At 42.8% G+C, this 18,804-nt stretch overlaps 1 protein-coding gene across 1 annotated transcript in view; it reads right to left on the minus strand.

The window, feature by feature from the left end:
* SEMA5A (semaphorin 5A) overlaps positions 1–18,804 on the minus strand; it is a 569,574-nt gene that overhangs the window by 69,040 nt on the left and 481,730 nt on the right. The window contains exons 15-16 of the mRNA XM_055422270.2: positions 15,172–15,315; positions 6,055–6,202 (exon numbers count right to left, since the gene is read on the minus strand). Coding sequence (XP_055278245.2) covers positions 6,055–6,202; positions 15,172–15,315 — 292 coding nt within the window. The remainder of the gene's footprint in view (positions 1–6,054; positions 6,203–15,171; positions 15,316–18,804) is intronic.

Consider the following 18,804-nt stretch of genomic DNA (forward strand, 5'->3'; position numbering starts at 1 on the left):
TGGTAGCTCAGTAGATACACAATCCACCTGCAATGCAGGACACCAGGATTTGATCCCTGGGTTGGGAAGATCCCCTGGAGAAGGAAATGGCAACCCACTCCAGTATTCTTGCCTGGAGAATCCTATGGACAGAGGAGTCTGGTGGGCTGCAGTCCTTGGGGTTGCAAAGAGTTGAACACACCTGAGCAACTGAACACATGTGCCAACTTCAGGTAACACAAACTAACTTACATTTAATATAAATTTCTATATTTACACAAATACAAATTATAAATTATAAAATATGAATATAAAGGTAATTTTAAATAGAAAAACATAAAATGTGAGTTGCTAATGGTATCTTATTCAAGAATAGAAGATTTTCCCCAAGACTATACTTGATGCCAATAATGATGATGGTGGGTGGATCCTCAGTCATGTTCGACTCTTTGTGGCCCCATGAACTGCAGCCCACCAGGCTTCACTGTCCATGGAATTCTCCAGGCAAGAATACTGGACTGGGCTGCCGTTTCCTCCTCCAGCGATTGGCCCAGGGATCGAACCGTGGTCTCCAGCATTGTAAGTAGATTCTTTACTACTAGCGCCACCTGGGAAGCTTCAATAATGATGGTGACATTTTCTATTTCAATTTGCCTTGTTGGGTTTGCTACTGAGCAATGATATATAAACATATGTCTCATACCTTCTGTGCATCCTCCCAGACAGCCAGGGGACTGCATTCAAGGACGCTGACTGGAGACATGGAACAGGGCCCCAAGCGTCCTGTGTACTCAGAGGCAGAGCTGGGATGTGACACCAGCTTTCTCACCTGTCACCTGTGCTTTCCCCACATGCTCTGGGAGGCCACAGGTGTGAAGGGAGCTGGGGAAGAGCAGCGGGGACCAGAGGAACCCAGTGCTCATACTCAGCAGTGGGCCCGGCACTCATTCGGGTTCCAGAGAGGCTTATTCAGCAGCGGGTCCAGGTGCTCATTCGGGTTCGAGAGAGGCTTAGTCAGAAGCGGGGCCCAGGGCTCATATGGGTTCTAGAGCAGGTTATACGGATTCTAGAGCAGCTTACTTAGAAGCAGGACCCAGTGCTCATATGGGTTCTAGAGCAGCTTACTCAGAAGTGGGACCCGGTGCTCATACGGGTTCTAGAGCAGCTTACTCAGAAGTGGGACCCGGTGCTCATACGGGTTCTAGAGCAGCTTACTCAGAAGTGGGACCCGGTGCTCATACGGGTTCTAGAGCAGCTTACTTAGAAGTGGGAGGAGTTTGTCCATTAAGTGTCCTGTTGTATCTCATTCCAAACTCATCAGAGGACTCAGCCACCAGGTGAGGACACATGTGTCCCCAGGATCAGAGCATCAGTGATTTCGGGGACAGCGAACATGGCCTCTAGCCAGCTTTGAGACAGAGGCCCAGAAGACAGTGGGCAGACCTCAGGGTCACACAATTAACTGGCTGAAAAAAATGCAGGCCCTCCCTCTGCATGTGTCAGTGAGCTCCCCAAACAACCCAAGGGTCGGGGCCCCCAAGTCTTTGACATTTGGAACTTACTTTTGTTTAACTTTGTTTTTTATTACTCTATTTTATCACAGTAAACATGATAAACATTTAACATGTGATTGACCTTCTGATAAAGTTTTAAGTGTTCAGTACTGTATTGTTGACCGTAGGCACAGTGTTGTAGTATACCTTTAGAACTTGTCCGTCTTGCTTAACTAAAACTTTATCTCCCCATCTCCCTCTCCACCCAGCCCCTGGCAAACACCGCTGCAGTCTTTGATCCTAAGTATCTGACTGTTTCAGATACCTCCTTATAAGTGGAATCACAGGCTATTTGTCTTCCTGTGAATGGCTAATTTCACTTAGTATAATGTCCTCAAGGTCCATGTTGATACATATGGCAGAATCTCCTCCTTTTTAAAGGCTGAATGGTATTCCATTTTATGTATATACTCCCTGCTCTGTATCCTTTCATCAGTAGATGGACATTTACATTGCTTCTACAGCCTGCCTATTGTGAATAGTGCTTCAATGAACATAGGAGTATAGAGAGCTTTTCAAGATCTTGGTTTCAATTCTTTTGGATCTAGAGAAACTGAAACCCTTGTGTGCTATAGATGGGGATGCAAAATGGTGCAGCCACTATGAGAAACACCACAGAGATTCCTCAAACAATAAAAAATAAAACTACCATACAATCCCAGCAAGCCCACTTCTACATATTTAACAACAACAAAAAAATCTAAAATCAGGATTGTGAAGAGATACCAACTTTAGAACTTTAAGAGCAGAGATTCACAGAAAAAAACTAATGGTTCTCAATGAGGATCCTTGACTGACCATCTCTTCAGTTCAGTTCAGTCGCTCAGTCGTGTCCGACTCTCCGCAACCCCATGAACCACAGCACGCCAGGCCTCCCTGTCCATCACCAACTCTCGGAGTACACTCAAACTCATGTCCACAGAGTCGGTGATGCCATCCAGCCATCTCATTCTCCGTCGTCCCCTGCTCCTCCCACCCACTGCAGATGCTGATTGCAGCCATGAAATTAAAAGACACTTACTCCTTGGAAGGAAAGTTGTGACCAACCTTGATAGCATATTAAAAAGCAGAGACATTACTTTGCCAACCAAGGTCCGTCTAGTCAAGGCAATGGTTTTTCCCGTGGTCATGTATGGATGTGAGAGTTGGACTGTGAAGAAGGCTGATCGCCGAAGAATCGATGCTTTTGAACTGTGGTGTTGGAGAAGACTCTTGAGAGTCCCTTATACTGCAAGGAGATCCAACCAGTCCATTCTAAAGGAGATCAATCCTGGATGTTCATTGGAGGGACTGATGCTAAAGCTGAAACTGCAATACTTTGGCCACCTCATGCGCCCATCTCTTACTGAGACTTAAATAAAGGCTTGGAGATTTATTCAAAGACAAGGACATATGAACATCACAGGTGAAACATGGGAAATATTTTTGGGGAAATTTCAAGTAAAAATGGCAGAGCAAGAAAAGATTCTCAAGTCTCTTATATCCTATTCATTCTTGAGTTTGAATGCAACACTTTTTCTATTGGCTGCTGCCGTGCTTATGAAATTTAAGTTTTATACTTTTCACGAGTCTGTCCTTTACTGTGTGAATAACATTTCATTAGTATAAAAATCACTTTTAACAAGCTTGAACTCAAAGGAGCAGCTGAAGACCAGGAATAACAAAGAAGTGAGAATAGGGAAAAGAACTCACAAGGAAGCTGAGACTTTCTGGCAGGAGGTCACGGACATCACCGCACTTGACACTCACCGTGGCTCTGGGAGGGATGAAAGATCACCCTCTTCTCAGAAGAGGAGCCAGAGATTCAGAAATATCACCTGATGCCATCCAGACAAGGGCACGCAGATAATGAAATGCGTGACTCCAAAATCAACAAATTACCTATACTTACAGCCACATCTTTTTTTTTTAAACCAATTTAAAATGTCCTCATATTTTTAAAAATTCACCTGCTTTAATATTTAATTTTTATTTTATATTAGAGTATAGTCAATTTACAATGCTGTGTGCCACCATCTTGATAAAAGACCAGACGACAAAAACAAACATACGTTGTGGCCAAAGATTTCTAAACTGCAGCTAGAATATGATCAACATGTCACATTACCTAAATAGCTATTATTTTTAAATAAGCATTTTAGGAATTGAACCGATAGGATATGTTTTCTAAGCAAGCCAAAGAAATCAAGCCTCTCCTTCATTCTGCTTATCAGTTGGCATTCCTGCCTTGGGAAGAGACAGAAAGTGGAATAAATAGGGGGAAAATTGTAGGGAAAAAAATAAAAGTTGTGCTTCTACTAGAAAAGATAGAACGCTCCAGTGTGCCATAATAACAGTTTTCTGGAGTTACATGGCCAGTAGTTTAACTATGCAGGGGAAGAATAAGAAAATTAAACTAAAATACTTAAAAACTTATACTAAGCTCCTTAGAGATGTTCACGATATTCCTCTGAATTTGAAAACTGATATTACAGTTTTCATAAACCAAATTCTGAAAATATAGACCCAAACAAAACAAATACATGAACATTTTAGGAAGACATTCGTTTTACATTTATAATCATATGTACTACACACACACACAAACACACACATAGTCCAACAACTGCATAGGAGATAGGTTACACTTCTCTTTCATTAAACTTTTTATATGTAATAATTTAAGTAAGTCTGCAATAAGAAAATTAATGACTTGAAATGTTTTATGAGTTCTTTGTAGTGCAAAGTTTACAAACTAAAGTGCAATTCCACTCAGGTCATCCATCCCTACGGTTTACCAGCAGAGGAGACAAATTTTGACTTGGGAGTGGAGACCCCAGTGCTAGATGCCAAACCACCTGGAAAAGGACTGATATTTTAGAAAGGACAAACCCACCACATTTGAACGGTTTCCTAGACCTTCTAAGTGATCACAGATTTACCTGTCACATTTTCACAAGTAATTTTAAATCTCAGCATCTGAATTATCAATAATTAGAAAGGCTACCCACACAGAATTCCATGGACTATATAATCCATGGGGTCACAAAGAGTCGGACACTACTGAGTGACTTTCACTTCACTTCACATCATCCTAAACTGGACACTAAGATATTCCATGGTTGAATGTTAGTTCAGGCTGACCTGGAAAGAAGTGCCTCTATAATCAGTAATAGATTCTGCTAAAGCTACTGCAATATCTTTGCCAGTGCAAAGGGGAACAAATCTAATTGCAAATCCCAATATAAAATCTCCTTGGGTTGGGTGTAATATCTGACAAAGCATCTTATAACCCTCTCCCCCTCTCCAAATTTCCCAAGACTATCTGAATTGTGTGGTTTTTAGGTCTCACAAAAACAAACTTTACAGCAGCACAAAAGCCTTCTAAGCCTCCTGAGCCAAGGTTACAAAATTACTGCAAAGACCAACTGGAAGATCAGCAAGGAAGCGTGCCCAACCAGAACTTCTCATGCTGACCCTTCCCACCAAGGCATCCCTACTGTCTCTACAGTCACTCTGCAATGTTTGCACCGGGGGCAAGCAAATGAAGCCAAAGCCCTGCAGACTGAAGTGCTCAATCATTCTGACAGATGGCACAGGAAGAGCAACATCAGGCCTTTGCACAAGTGGAATTTTCACAGACCAAAGTGTTAGGAGAAATAGGACCCACTAAGGCATAAGAGAAAGAAATCCACAAGTTGTCTTAGACGCCCTTAAAATTGGCACCAAATGTGCTCTGGTAACGGCCCCATAAAGTTGGTGAATCCTCAGTGTCTAAGGTTTGTCCTCATGTTAAATTAATAACTTAGTGTGGGCTCAGATTGATGACCTTATCCCATTTCCCAAACCAAATACAGCACCCAGAGTTAAGCAGGCTGAAGTTTTTGTACTAGCTCAGAGACAAGAACTGAAAAATCTCCTGGGGCAGCTTATCCCATATGGGAAGATTTCCTCCAATCAGCCTTCAGTTCAGTTCAGTTCAGTTCATTTCAGTCGCTCAGTCGTGTCCGACTCTTTGCAACCCCATGAATCACAGCACGCCAGGCCTCCCTGTCCATCACCAACTCCCGGAGTACACTCAAACTCATGTCCATCGAGTCGGTGATGCCATCCAGCCATCTCATTCTCTGTCGTCCCCTTCTCCTCCCGCCCCCAATCCTTCCCAGCATCAGACTCTTTTCCAGTGAGTCAACTTGTCACATGAGGTGGCCAAAGTATTGGAGTTTCAGCTTTAGCATCAGGACACTCTCAATTCCAAGTATTTCCTCCAGACATTCTCCTTAGCCAGAAAGACTTGTGATTCACAGCATCTAGTACCCGAATAGGCACTAGAGTCACAGCATCAAGTTTCCAGCACATCAAGTTTCCAGAGCATTTTAGGTTTGCAGCACATCAAGTGTCTGCATAGACGCTCCTGTGTGCAGTGTATCTAGTCGGTGAGGCATCAAGTCTCTGCGGAGCACCTGTGTTTGCAGAGCCCCCAGTGTTTGATGACTCTGGTCTCCCAGCTAGAGACTGCGGGCTGGGGATGAGGACTACTCACCACGTTACAGCCTGCACAGTCAGGACCGTTCTCGCAGGTTCTGCGGCGAGCTTGAATGCCACCCCCACACTGGGCCGTGCACCGTTCCCAGGGTCCCCATCCTGTCCAGAACACGTGTGGCGGGCACAGCAGGTGCTCATTGCAGTATCTGTAACGGGGAAACCAAGAGGGGGAAAAGCAACCGTTTAGCGTAACGCGAGGCCGCGGGCCTGTCCTCTCTCCGTCCCTGCATCGGATGTTGAACCCATGCGCATGCTCCGCGTGGAGGGGCGCTTCGTGTTCCGAGTGGTCGCGCAGGGAAGGAGGCGGATGCGGCGCTGGCCATGCTCTGTGTGCAGGGACAGTGGGATGCGCGGGACACAACGCGGGATGCTAGACTCACAATGCGGGGTGGAGCTTCCTGTGCAGCCAATCAGAGGAGAGACAAACAAACAGAGCCCTTCAGACAGACGCTCGGAAAATGAGAACACACGCAAAATACCTAAGCAGGGCATTTATCTTCGAAACATAAACACGGAAAGATAAGGTAGGTCATGAATATAAAGTCAGCAAATTGTATTTGCGATTCATTTCTCATCCTTGAATCAAGTAAGGCCTGTAATCCTAGTAACATACCCTATAGGACAGTTAGTCTAATTTTAGTGTGAAGCTTCCAGCCACACACTGCCTAGGTTATTGTATTTTTAAATTTATTTGTAGACTCTCCCAGAATGATGTCCAGCAGCCTTAATTTCGATGAGCACCTGTTGTCCAAAAAGAGGTGAATTACTGTTGACAACTAGTCTATTTGTTTTAGTGACTGACTATACGTCTGTGTGTATAGTCACATTACCAATTCTTAGCCAAATATAGGAAGCCATGCTTGGCCTTAGATATATATCAAATTTCTCCTCAGTCTTTCATACTACAAGTGAGACAAAATGAAGTGAGAGAAACAAACAATAAGAAGGAAACAAGCTGGCAATGCACGGGTTTACGGCTCACAGGTAAGAAGATGCTATTCTTCTTCATCAAAGGAGCTTCCCATCTCAGGTGTGTCCAACCAAGTCAGCCTCTCCAATGATAGTGGGTGGCGTGCTTACTTCTAGGGAGAGAGGGCTGATATTTCACAGCAGATGGAGAGTCAGGGACTAATTGGGAAAATGGTTTCGTCTCTAAATCTTCTCATGAAACAGTAGCCAGTGAAACTAAAGAGTTCTCACTCTTCTTCATAAGACAGTCTTCAAGGGCCCTGAGTCTCACAGCTTGGGATGCTGCACAGTCTTACATGTGGGAGGGAAGGGGAAGGAGGCTTCTAATTAAGACAATATGACCTTGAAAACTAAACTGAGGATATAGTAGACGAAAAGCACCAGACCTTTGCAAATATGCAGTTACAAGACATAAAGCAAAGCATCCTGACTCCTTAGTGACTACTAACACCCATGTCGGTGCGGTGATTGTTCTACGAGGAACCTGCCATTTGTTTTAAGAAGACATTTGGAAGAAGTAAGTCAAGAATACTCAAAACATCAGAATTCTTAGCAGTAAATTAAAAATATCCATGTGGGGCCTTTCTCAATGTGGACAGAAGACCACCCCCAGTTTCCAAAGTGATGTTGCCAACATTTAAAGGGTCTGGAATTCCTTGACTCCTTGACACTAACTTCAGCTTTCTAAACCAAAAACAAACCCACATTAAGAGTAGAGCAGGCAAAGGAAAATCTTATTCATAGGAGTCATAAAAACCCTTGACCTTTTAATACAAAACACAGCAACGGAGCTACCACTTAGCAAAAGGAAGTCAATCAGAATGCACGTATCCTTTCTCATCTCTGTCTATATCATGCTCCCCTCTGAACACACTCAGTGTGTTGTTATAGCTGAAAGTCTGCCGCAGGACAGCCTGATAACAGCATGTTGCCTAGAACTTTCTATCTGTGTTATAAATTATGTCCCTGGCTGCATTTTAAGGTGGTCAATAATGTGCTTTCCTTATTATCTTTCTTCTTCTATAATAGTTCCATGACAAAAGGCACAACAGATAATGTAACTGGTGTCCTCTGCAAGGGAGGTCAGAGAGAACTAGAAATTGCCGGGCTAGTCTGTCATTTATGCCTAGGTTTCACTCAAAAATTCACGCTGGGGGAGTCTGCTCAGAGGCCGAGCCCTTACAAGCTCCTAGCTCTGGATTCTCTGCGATGTCAAGAGAGCTCTGGCCGTCTGCCCTTCTTACTCCCTCATTTAGCGAAAACGTGCCAGAGAGACGTACCTCTTGTTAAACTACGGACTGGGCCTCCGATGTCTTTCTTGGTTATGAACAACAATGGGCATCTAACCCGCTCCAGTCTTCTTGCCTGGACGATCCCATGGACAGAGGAGCCTGGCGGCCTGCAGTCCGCAGGGTCGCAAAGAGTCAGACACAACTGAGCGACTGAGCACACACCAACTTAGTTACCTCGGTGACTCTGGGTGTGCAAGGATTTTTATTAATTTATGGATAAAATAGATACACAGTATATCAGCCATTTGCTCTTCATTACTGAGCCCTTTATACACGGCTGGCTTTTACCGAAGGACAAGCTGGACAGTTCTGAGCTCTTATTGGCTCTCCCAGGCCTCCAGCCTCGTAGAGCACTGACAGTCACAGATGCATTTCACGATGCATTAAAAATTAAGATTTTCATTTTGCCCATGACTGCTCATTCTCATTTTGCATTTCAGAATGAATTAATAGCCTGGCGCTATTTCTCTATAAATTATCCATTTTTCTACAGACCCAGTCTCTGTGAAGAGAATTGCCTTTCATAATCCCGCGTGGACTAGATTTTCAATACCGTATCATGTTCCCTTGTCCTATTTCTTCACGCTACAAATTGTGTTCTGTTCTGGTTCCACCCACGTTGGTTTCTCATGAAACCCGTTAGCCTGAACCAATCAGAGCCCTGTGAGAACTGTTTTGTCCTTGATTTACCCTTAAGTGATTGTTGCTTTTCTGAGCCACACTGGGAGAATGGAATCTTCATGGCACCAGAGAAACTGTACAAGTATTGAGTTCTTCACAATATTATTTTTTTCCCCAAGAAGAAGCTAAGGGAACCATTAAGAAAGACTAGTGCTAATGACTTGCAAAGAGCATCACTTTGGCTCATCACAGGGTTAAGAAGACTTGCCTGGGCAGATAGGAAAATCGGATCATAAACCCCGATTGGTGGCTGGGTCTCTTTACTTTGATAACACAACTCAAAGACTCTAGTGTGGTCTCCGTGAGCCTCACTTCCTGGAATTCACATCTTGTGTAATTCCTTCCCACTCTGGGTGGGTGGGACCTACGACTTGCTTCTAATCAACAGAATATGGCAAAGACGACAGATCGTCATTTCCGTGATATGCTACCTAACCCTGTAATGTCCTTCTTTCAAGACGTTCCTTCTCTTGCTGGCTCCGAAGAAGTAAGAAATTAGATGGGAAAGTCCCAGAGGCAATGAATGCAGAGAAGTTTCTGGAAAACAGCTTCAGTCCAACAACACAGGAGCAATCTAGGAATCAGACCCCCTTCTTGCCAAAGGAGCCTCAGATGAGACCATGGCCACAGTCTATGCCTTGGTGCTCCCTTGAGTGACGCTGAAGCAAAGGGTCCAGCTAAGCTCGGTCCAGGCCACGACCCCAGAGACACTGTGAGCCAATAAAGCATGTGGTGTTTTAGTCAGCTAACTCTGAGGCAATATTTTTATGAATGACAACTAGAACAGATCTTGATACTTAGACACATGGTGTTACTTTAAGAAATATCTAAAAATATCAAAGAAACTTCAGGACTAGAAACTTAGTAGAAGCAAGTAGAATTTTGAGAATCATGGTAGAGAAAATTAATCCCTTTGAATAAACTGTTAGTATAATATTACAGAAGAATATTATTCAGCCTGAAATGTAATGAAGTTCTGATACATGCTACAAGATGAACTTTGTAAATGATATGCTAAGTGAAAAAAGTGAGGTACAAACTAGAAAAGATTATATGATTCTACTTATTCAGTACTTACTGAAATCTTCTAATAGGCAGATTTATCAACTATTGGTTCCAGAGTTCTTGTTTCGGGGGATGCAGAAGTTTTGGAAATGGTGTTATGGTTGCACAATACTTAAAGCTAATAATGCTACTAAGTCAAACACTTGCTGCTGCCAAGTCACTTCAGTCGTGTCCGACTCTGTGTGACCCCACAGACGGAAGCCCACCAGGCTCCCCCGTCCCTGGGATTCTCCAGGCAAGAACACCGGAGTGGGTTGCCATTTCCTTCTCCAATGTGTGAAAGTGAAAAGTGAAAGCGAAGTCGCTTAGTCATGTCCGACCCTTAGCGACCCCATGGACTGCAGCCTACCAGGCTCTTCCATCCATGGGATTTTCTAGGCAATAGCACTGGAGTGGCTTGCCATTGCCTTCTCCGAAGTCAAACACTTAAAAATGGTTAAATGGCAATTTTATGTTATGGGCTTCCCTGGTGGCTTAGATGGTAAAGTGACTGCCTGCAATGCAGGAGACCCAAGTTCGATCCCTGGGTCAGGAAGATCCCCTAGAGAAGGAAATGGCAACCACTCCAGTATTTTTGCCTAGAAAATTCCATGGATGGAGGAGCCTGGTAGGGTACAGCCCATGGGGTTGCAAAGAGTCGGACATGACTGAGCGACTTCCCTTCCCTTTATGTTATAAATATATGTGTCTGTGTGTGTGTGGGTGGGTGTACATATATATATTATAAATATATGTGTCTGTGTGTGCCTGTGTGTGTGGGTGTACATATATATGTTATAAATATATGTGTCTGTGTGTGTGTGGGTATACATATATGTTATAAATATATGTGTGTACATATATATGTTATAAATATGTGTGTGTGTGTGTGTGTACATATATATGTGCATGCATGTTCAGTCTCTTCAGTAGTGTCCAACTCCTTGTGACCCCACGGACTGCAGCTGCTAGGCTCCTCTGTTCATGGGATTCTCCAGGCAAGAATACTGGAGTGGGTTGCCATTTCCCTCTCCAGGAATTCTTTCTGACTCAGGGAGCAAACCCGCGTCTTCTATGTCTCTTGCACTGTAGGTAGATTCTTTACCTGTATTACCATTGGGGCAGCAGAAAAATAAATTGAGGGAAATCATATTAAACAGAAAGCAAATTCTTGGCCTCTCATGATGGCAAAAGATACTAAAATGAAGAGGCAGCTTCTGAGAACCACCAGGAAAGGCTGGCAAAGAGTAAAAAACTGAAGTTGTGAAAGTACAACCTTTTGTTAAAACCTCAGGAGTGTCAAAAGATCAGAGTAGTGTTCAGTCCCACAAGGAGTCCTTTCAGAAGTTCAAGAGCAAGAGTCGCAGATCCTCTCAATCACAAGAAAGCTGGAGGGTGTTGTTCCTCAGCCGTCTTAGAAGAAGCCCCAGGTAGAGAAGGGCTGTCTCAAAGAAATCTGTGGGTGTAGACTGTTTAGTGGAGCAAAGCCCAAGGAAATTCATGGCAGACTTCTGAAGTTGACTTCAGCAAAAAGATCACCAGCTGAGACTGAATATATGGAGAAAGTACAGATGAAATGAGGCTGTTGGAAACCCAAACTTCCACTGACAGGAAGCAGGCTCATTAAACTCACCAGCTGCAGGCACATGCTACCTTTCATGGAAAAGGAAGGGTCAAGCAGGGAACAGACATGAGAGCAGAGCTAAGAACTGTGGAGGATTATGCCCAAGCTTTGCAAATTCATCAAGCAACTCCATACACTTATCTGCATAGATCTCAGAATTTTTATGGAAATTTCTTTGTACCTTCCATTTCCCCCTTTTTGAAGAGAAGCAACTGTAGCTGTCATCCTCTGCCTGCCCCACCATGTGTCTGCTAAGTGTTTTGGTGGCCAGATGACTTGTCTCACAGTTTAAGATGGACAGGCTGAAATGAACTACAGCCAGGGAGACTCATTCACTTTGGGTCTGATTTGAGTAAGGTTCCAGATTTGGGGAAATGACTGAATGGTATAAAACTGGGTGGAAACTGGAGATGGGGTGCATTGCATGTTGTATGTGATAGGGACAGTTTATCATTAATGGCAGATAAACTCTACGGTGAGCCCAACAATTCCTGCCTCTTGATGTGTACATCCTGTGCAATGCATACGTTTATGTATGATGTACATGTCTTTCCTCTTGATTGAGCACTAGGTCTGTGACTTTCTTTCAACCAATAACTATGGCAAGGTGTGGGTATGTCACCTTTGTGATGACATTACATAAGACAGTAATGTTCATTTGGTAAGGAGATTCTCTTCCTTGCTGGATGTGAGGAAGCAAGTGACCACGTTGGGAAGGCTTGTTTGTCAAAGAACTGAGGACAGTTTCAGACTGACAGTGGGTGAGCAACCAAAGTCCCCAGTTTGATGGAAATGAAGGCCAACAACGGCCACGTGGGCTTGGAGGTGAATCCTCCCCCACGTGAGCCTCAGATGAGCCCGCAGTGCTGGCCGAGCAGAGAGCCCGGGTGAATCCTATCAGAACTCCTAGTCCACTGAGACGGAAGGTGATACATGTTTGTTGTTTTAAGTCAGTAAGTTTGTAGAACTGTTGTTGCACAGCAGGAGAAAGTGAACACAGACAAGGATATTCGCATTTCAGTAATATTTACACAGGGGTCCACCGCTTCATCTTTGTGGGTAGCCTCTCTGGGAATCAAAACTTCTACTCAGTTTCTACTACTCAAGAAAATAATTTTCCAGGAAATTTTGGAACAGAGAAACAAATGCCCATGCCTTTTCAAGTACATCTAGAATAGAAATTGGATATTTTCTTTATCCATTATTTAGACAAAAATCGATGTGATCGTTTTTGAGATTTCTGTTGCAATAATGTTCTCACTGAATTTTTCACATATTGGAGATTTTGTCACAAATAAAAAGCCACTCACTAAAATCTTCGCATTAATTTAGGGACCTTACCGGGAGACTCAATTTATTCATTTGTGGCCACTCAGGAGTTTTTTAGGTTTGTTGTTCAGTTACCAAGTCATGTCTGACTATGTGACCCCATGGACTGCAGCATGCCAGGCTTCCCTGTCCCTCACCATTTCCCAGAGGTTGCCCAAGTTCATGTCCATTGCATCAGTGATTCCATGCAACCATCTCATCTCATCGTATCTCATTTTTAGGTTTGATGGTGTTTAAATAAGCATGATGTGACTTTATTAATGAGTGTATATGTCTAGCCCTTGTTCTTTCATACCTTCCCATGAAGATCAGGATCTCCTTTAATCTTGAGTTTAGTTCTCAAATATCTCTTTTGTCAAAATCAGGATGGTATTTCTTTATATTACTTAGGTGGAGAGACTTCCCACATAACATGACAAAGACACTAAGAACTCTTTGCTAGAGAAGGCCAAGAAAGAGATGCCATGCATTTGTTTTTTCTAGCTTTCATTAACTTCTCAATCACCCCCTAAGAAAGGCTGTTTCCAAGGGAGATTCCCTGGGGATACAGGCCCTGTTCTTATCATCCACATGTCTATTATTTAGTCCAAGTTCCCTCCTCAAGCAAATATTCATCTAGTCCAAAAGTGTTTTTTCTGTAAAATAAGAACACTTTAAAAGAAAGTTCCCCAAACACATTAACCATCCTGATCTTTTTCTGAAAATGAAGCTTTAGGAACACTTGTAAATGGATACAGAACATATATAGATATTAACCACACAATTAACCAGCTTCTTCATTCCTGTGTGCTCAGCTTGGGAAAGGTGATAACAGGTGTGAGGTTTGTGGAAGTGCTGTGATTCTAGGGGTGGATAGAGGTCACTTTGCTTGAATGGGCTCTATTATGTGACAACATACAGCATTTGAAACTTCAAGCCAATTTAAAACCTTCTAATGCTGGAAGACATCTTTCCCATAATCGACTTCCTACTTATCAACTGGTGTCAGATTGGAAATGACAGGCTTGTGTTAGACTGTCACAGGGTACTACTTCAAAAACAACCAACTTTGCCTTGTAAAAATCATCCTTCATTTTTCTCTGAATCAAAAGAATGCAATCTTAATTGGTGATTTAGGAACACAATGAAGAGAGAAAAAAAATGATTCTCTCCAGTTAATTTCAGGTTGTAATAAATATCTGGTGGAGAATTACCTACCCACTAAGCCTGTTGGCTTTGTCTATATAAATATTAATCACATAAGCCAATAACTGCATAGGTATTTTTACGAGGTGCTCACTGAAGTCATTTCACAGGATACAAGTCTTACTACAATTTAATTAAAAAGTAATGAAAGCCAATTTGCTTCTCATGGACCAAGAACATAAACTGAGGTGAGTGTGGAGAGTTAAGACTCACAAAGGTGATGTGAAATTTCACCTACCTGGATTTTCTCCCAATAACTATAAACGAGGATGTACTTTAAATATGGAAGGAAGAGCCAGTTATCACAACTGCAGATTTATAAGGCCGAAACCAAATGTTTGAGTCTACAAAGAGCAACAAGTTGTTAAACGCGAGACTGAACTGAAATGTCCTGGGGAGGTGCTGAAAGCTTGAAATACACATGGAAAAGGAACCCCGACTCTGGGCCGTCCTGCGGCTCACTGAGGGGTCCTGTTGATAGACACGTGTGTCGTAATTTTAATCAAAATACTGACTATGGCTCTCACCTGATGCCAGGGCTTAATTCAGTCGTGATGGAAAACTTACCTCTTCTGATCAACACCATCTGGACCCAGGACCAGCTCAGGCCCTATCTGGAACTGGAGGTGTGAGACCAGTCTAGTGGAATTTTAATAAGAGCAGGCATTCCCCAGCAGACTCACTTGCCTCGTCTCCGGGGAGCCCAGCACAGAGATGCCCGCTGTCCCTGTATCTCCCATCCCTCAAGAGCCGCTGTGCTGAGCGAACCCTGCAGGCTCCACGGCGCCCCCGCCCAGTGATGCTGTCCACCCCAAGCTTTGGCCGAAATTAAAGGATGAAAGAAAAGAGGAGGTTCATTCGGCTCAACAGAAAAGGAGGCCACAGACAAGCTGAGCTGGATCCAGAAACTGAAACCGCAGGGAAACCGACCGCACCGGGATGGCAGGAAGCGGGAGGGTAGCGAGCCGGAGGCACGGAGGTCGGTACCCACCTCTCCTCGCGGTTCTGCCCCACGCACACCCGGCCCCCGTGCCGCGGGGTGGGGTTGCTGCAGGACCGCTGCCGCACCTGGAAGCCGATCCCACATGTAGTGCTGCAGGGGGACCACGAGGTCCAGGGGGTCCAGCCTCCGTTCCTGGGGAAGAAGCAACAGGGTCACTGGGGTCAACTGTGCGAGGCCCAACCTCTATCTGCACCCAAGGTCACACGGGGGTTCCCCCACGGGGACCACTGACGGCGGGCTGCGAAGGCCGTGGGAGCAAGGAGCCCTGGGAATCAATGCAATGCACTGTCTCGGGAATCAATGCAATGCACTGTCTCGGGAACCGCAGTTACTATGAAGTCTGTCCCCACCCCCGAACCTGATTTTCCAGTCAAAAAAGAAAGCTTGAGAGTCAAGTTTTACATGTACTTGCAAATAACTTAAAAACGGGCTAATTAGAAACAAGAAAGCTTAGTGGTGAAAACGTTAAGCTAATGAAAAATAATGCTATTTTTGTTTTTTGAAAAGCAATTAGAGATGAATCCCTGAACCTTTGGCCTTTATGATTTTATTTGATTTGTACTGTATCAGTTATAATCTATGAAAAGGGCACATTGAATCAAATAATCATCTAAATGTTTCCTTTAAAATCTATTAATGGCAGTGACAATCAGTAACTCTCTTGATGGCATTCGTATTGATAAAGTGTACCATAATGTCCAAAGTTATAAAACAAGTTTTATTAAAAATGAAGAAAGGATATTTTAAATTCAGATTCTTGGCTATTGTCTAATAATCTGACAAAGATATACAGTATTTGGCAACCCACTCCAGTGTTCTTGCCTGGAGAATCTGCCGTCTATGGGGTCACACAGAGTTGGACACCACTGAAGTGACTTAGCAGCAGCAGAATATAAATAGGAAGTGCCAATTGTGTATATCTTTATTTATGTTACTTTATACAGGTATAAAATAAGGCAGATATATTAAAATATAAAATAAAAAACACTTTTATAAAAGTGGGTTATACAATAAACTGCTACTAACAGCCAGAGAAAATTTTTTGTTTAATATTTGTATTTTTTTTCCTTAAAATGTCTGCTTATAGAATACTTATAATTTAAATATCTCCCTTATCAGTTTGTTCCTGCTATTTAAAAATAAACTATAGGAATTTTTTAAAAACTTAAGTATTATTAATAAAATATATGTTAAAACCAGAGTCCAAACTCCCATATAGTTAACTGCATGTAGAATTTTTTCTCTATTTCTCTATTCGCATATACATTTCTAAATAGCTGTTACTCTTATCTATAGTATTTCTATTTCCTCTGAACTAATTCTTATTTTACTTTATACATTCCTTTAAAAGCATGCAGGTGCACAGCTATACCACTGAAGCTCAAGGTATAAATAGCACACTACATATGGAATTTCTAACACAATTTCAAATGAAAGCTCCTCGAGAAAATTCTTAGTATATTTCATATTTCCCTACTTTATTTTTTGAAACTTAAAAATAATCAAAATCAAAATAAAGTGATACCTCGATGTATGATATAACAAAGCTGCTTCATAATAATTTAACCAAAGTGAGAGTTGGACTGTGAAGAAAGCTGATCGCAGAAGAATCGATGCTTTTGAACTGTGGTGTTGGAGAAGACTCTTGGGAGTCCCTTATACTGCAAGGAGATCCAACCAGTCCATTCTAAAGGAGATCAATCCTGGGTGTTCATTGGAGGGACTGATGCTAAAGCTGAAACTGCAATACTTTGGCCACCTCATGCGACGAGTTGACTCACTGGAAAAGAGTCTGATGCTGGGAAATGTTGGGGGTGGGAGGAGAAGGGGACGACCAAGAATGAGATGGCTGGATGGCATCACCGACTCTGTGGACATGAGTTTGAGTGTACTCCGGGAGTTGGTGATGGACAGGGAGGCCTGGCGTGCTGTGATTCATGGGGTCGCTGAGAGTCGGACACGACTGAGCGACTGAACTGAACACAAAATAAGACAGATTTCTGAAGCTGTTTCTACAAGTAATTAGTATCTTACATATCATTCCTCGCACAATTTTAAAAAGTATCCAAATAATGTAATTTCAACATAAATAACATGAAAACATATATAAAAGAAACATAAAAATAGAAATAAACATAAATTTCAACATAAATAAAAAGAAATATTTATAATTTCTTTATGACGTAATCTACTCGCAATCTATGGAACCTGTTGTATACAGGGCAGTAGGTATTTTAAATAATAGGAATATAGTACATTAGGAAAATAATAAGTGCACTGTCCACATATGTGACTATTCTATGGAGCTGGGTTTGCACACCTAAAAGTGCTCCTTAGAGGCAGCCGTAGCAGCAGGCAACCAAAGGAGCAGCATTGAAAGTGAAAGTGTTAGTCAGTTGCATCTGACTCTTTGTGATCACATGGACTGTAGCCCACCAGGCTCCTCTGTCCATGGAATTCTCCAGGCACGAATACTGGAGTGGGTTGCTATGCCCTCCTCTAGGGGATATTCCTGACGCAGGGATCGAACTTAGGTCTCCTGCATTGCTGGCAGATTCTTTACCAACTGAGCCACCAAGGAAGCCCGGAGTAGCATTAAGTCAGCATATATCAGCAGATGGATCATTTTTTGAATAAGTCAGTCTGAAACAATCCATTTAATGCCTTTAAAACATCACTGAGACAGGCTTGTTTACTAATATTTGATTTTTAGTCTGAAAATAACTATTTGCATCACAGCTCCTTTTAGTGAATGGCATTCCAAAACTAGAGCCAGAGCTGAGCAGGCATCAATAAAGTCACAAGAATGACTGTGATAGTCCTTTTTTTCCATTAAACAATATAAAAGAAAGTACTCCTCATTGACTGCAGCCTTCCAACAATAACAGTTCTATAGCTTTTATGAAGTTTCTGCCCGGCATCTGTGGAAACCACCTTAGTTTTATAGAAATAACACAACATATAATGCAATGTTGATATGCTCTTGTTTTCTGAAATAACACAAATAATCTAATCTCTGTAGACTGTGTGGAGCATCTGAGCTGGCCTACGGAGATGGTGAGCAGAGGGCAAATTCTGCCCTTGCACCCTGCCTTTCCTTATCTGACTGCCCTTCCCTTCTTGGGCAGGCAGTGTCCTCAGGCCCTGGGTGGCCATACAGTGTGGTCCCCCAACACGATTGTCAGTGTGAGTGATGTCACAGACAACTTGCCCAGAGGTTTCTGCATTCTAAATTGACTCTTAGAAAGAAGACAACACTTAAGAAAAGAGTCCTACAATAAGTGAGGAGGGTGAGTGTGGACACTGATCTGAGAAGCTTTCCTGGTGCTTCTTGCTTTTTGAATTTTTTATATCTTTTTTTGCAGTATGGATGATTCACAATGTTGTGTTAGTTTGAAGTTTCCTGGTGTTTGTTTCAAATATAACATTGATTGGGAGACTGGGATTGCCACCTGCACACTGTTGATCTTGTGTGTGTATCTGTGATCCTCCATCATGTCTGACCCTTTATGAACCCTTTGATTATAACCCACGAGGCTCTTCTGTCCAGGGGATTTTCCAGGCAAGAATACTTGAGTGGGTTGCCATTCCCTCCTCCAGGGGATATTCTCAACCCAGGAA

Source organism: Moschus berezovskii, chromosome 18 (genome assembly GCF_049115385.1).
Source record: "Moschus berezovskii isolate FMDL1 chromosome 18, NW_MosBer_1.0, whole genome shotgun sequence".
In the NCBI taxonomy this organism is placed as follows: Eukaryota; Metazoa; Chordata; class Mammalia; order Artiodactyla; family Moschidae; genus Moschus; species Moschus berezovskii.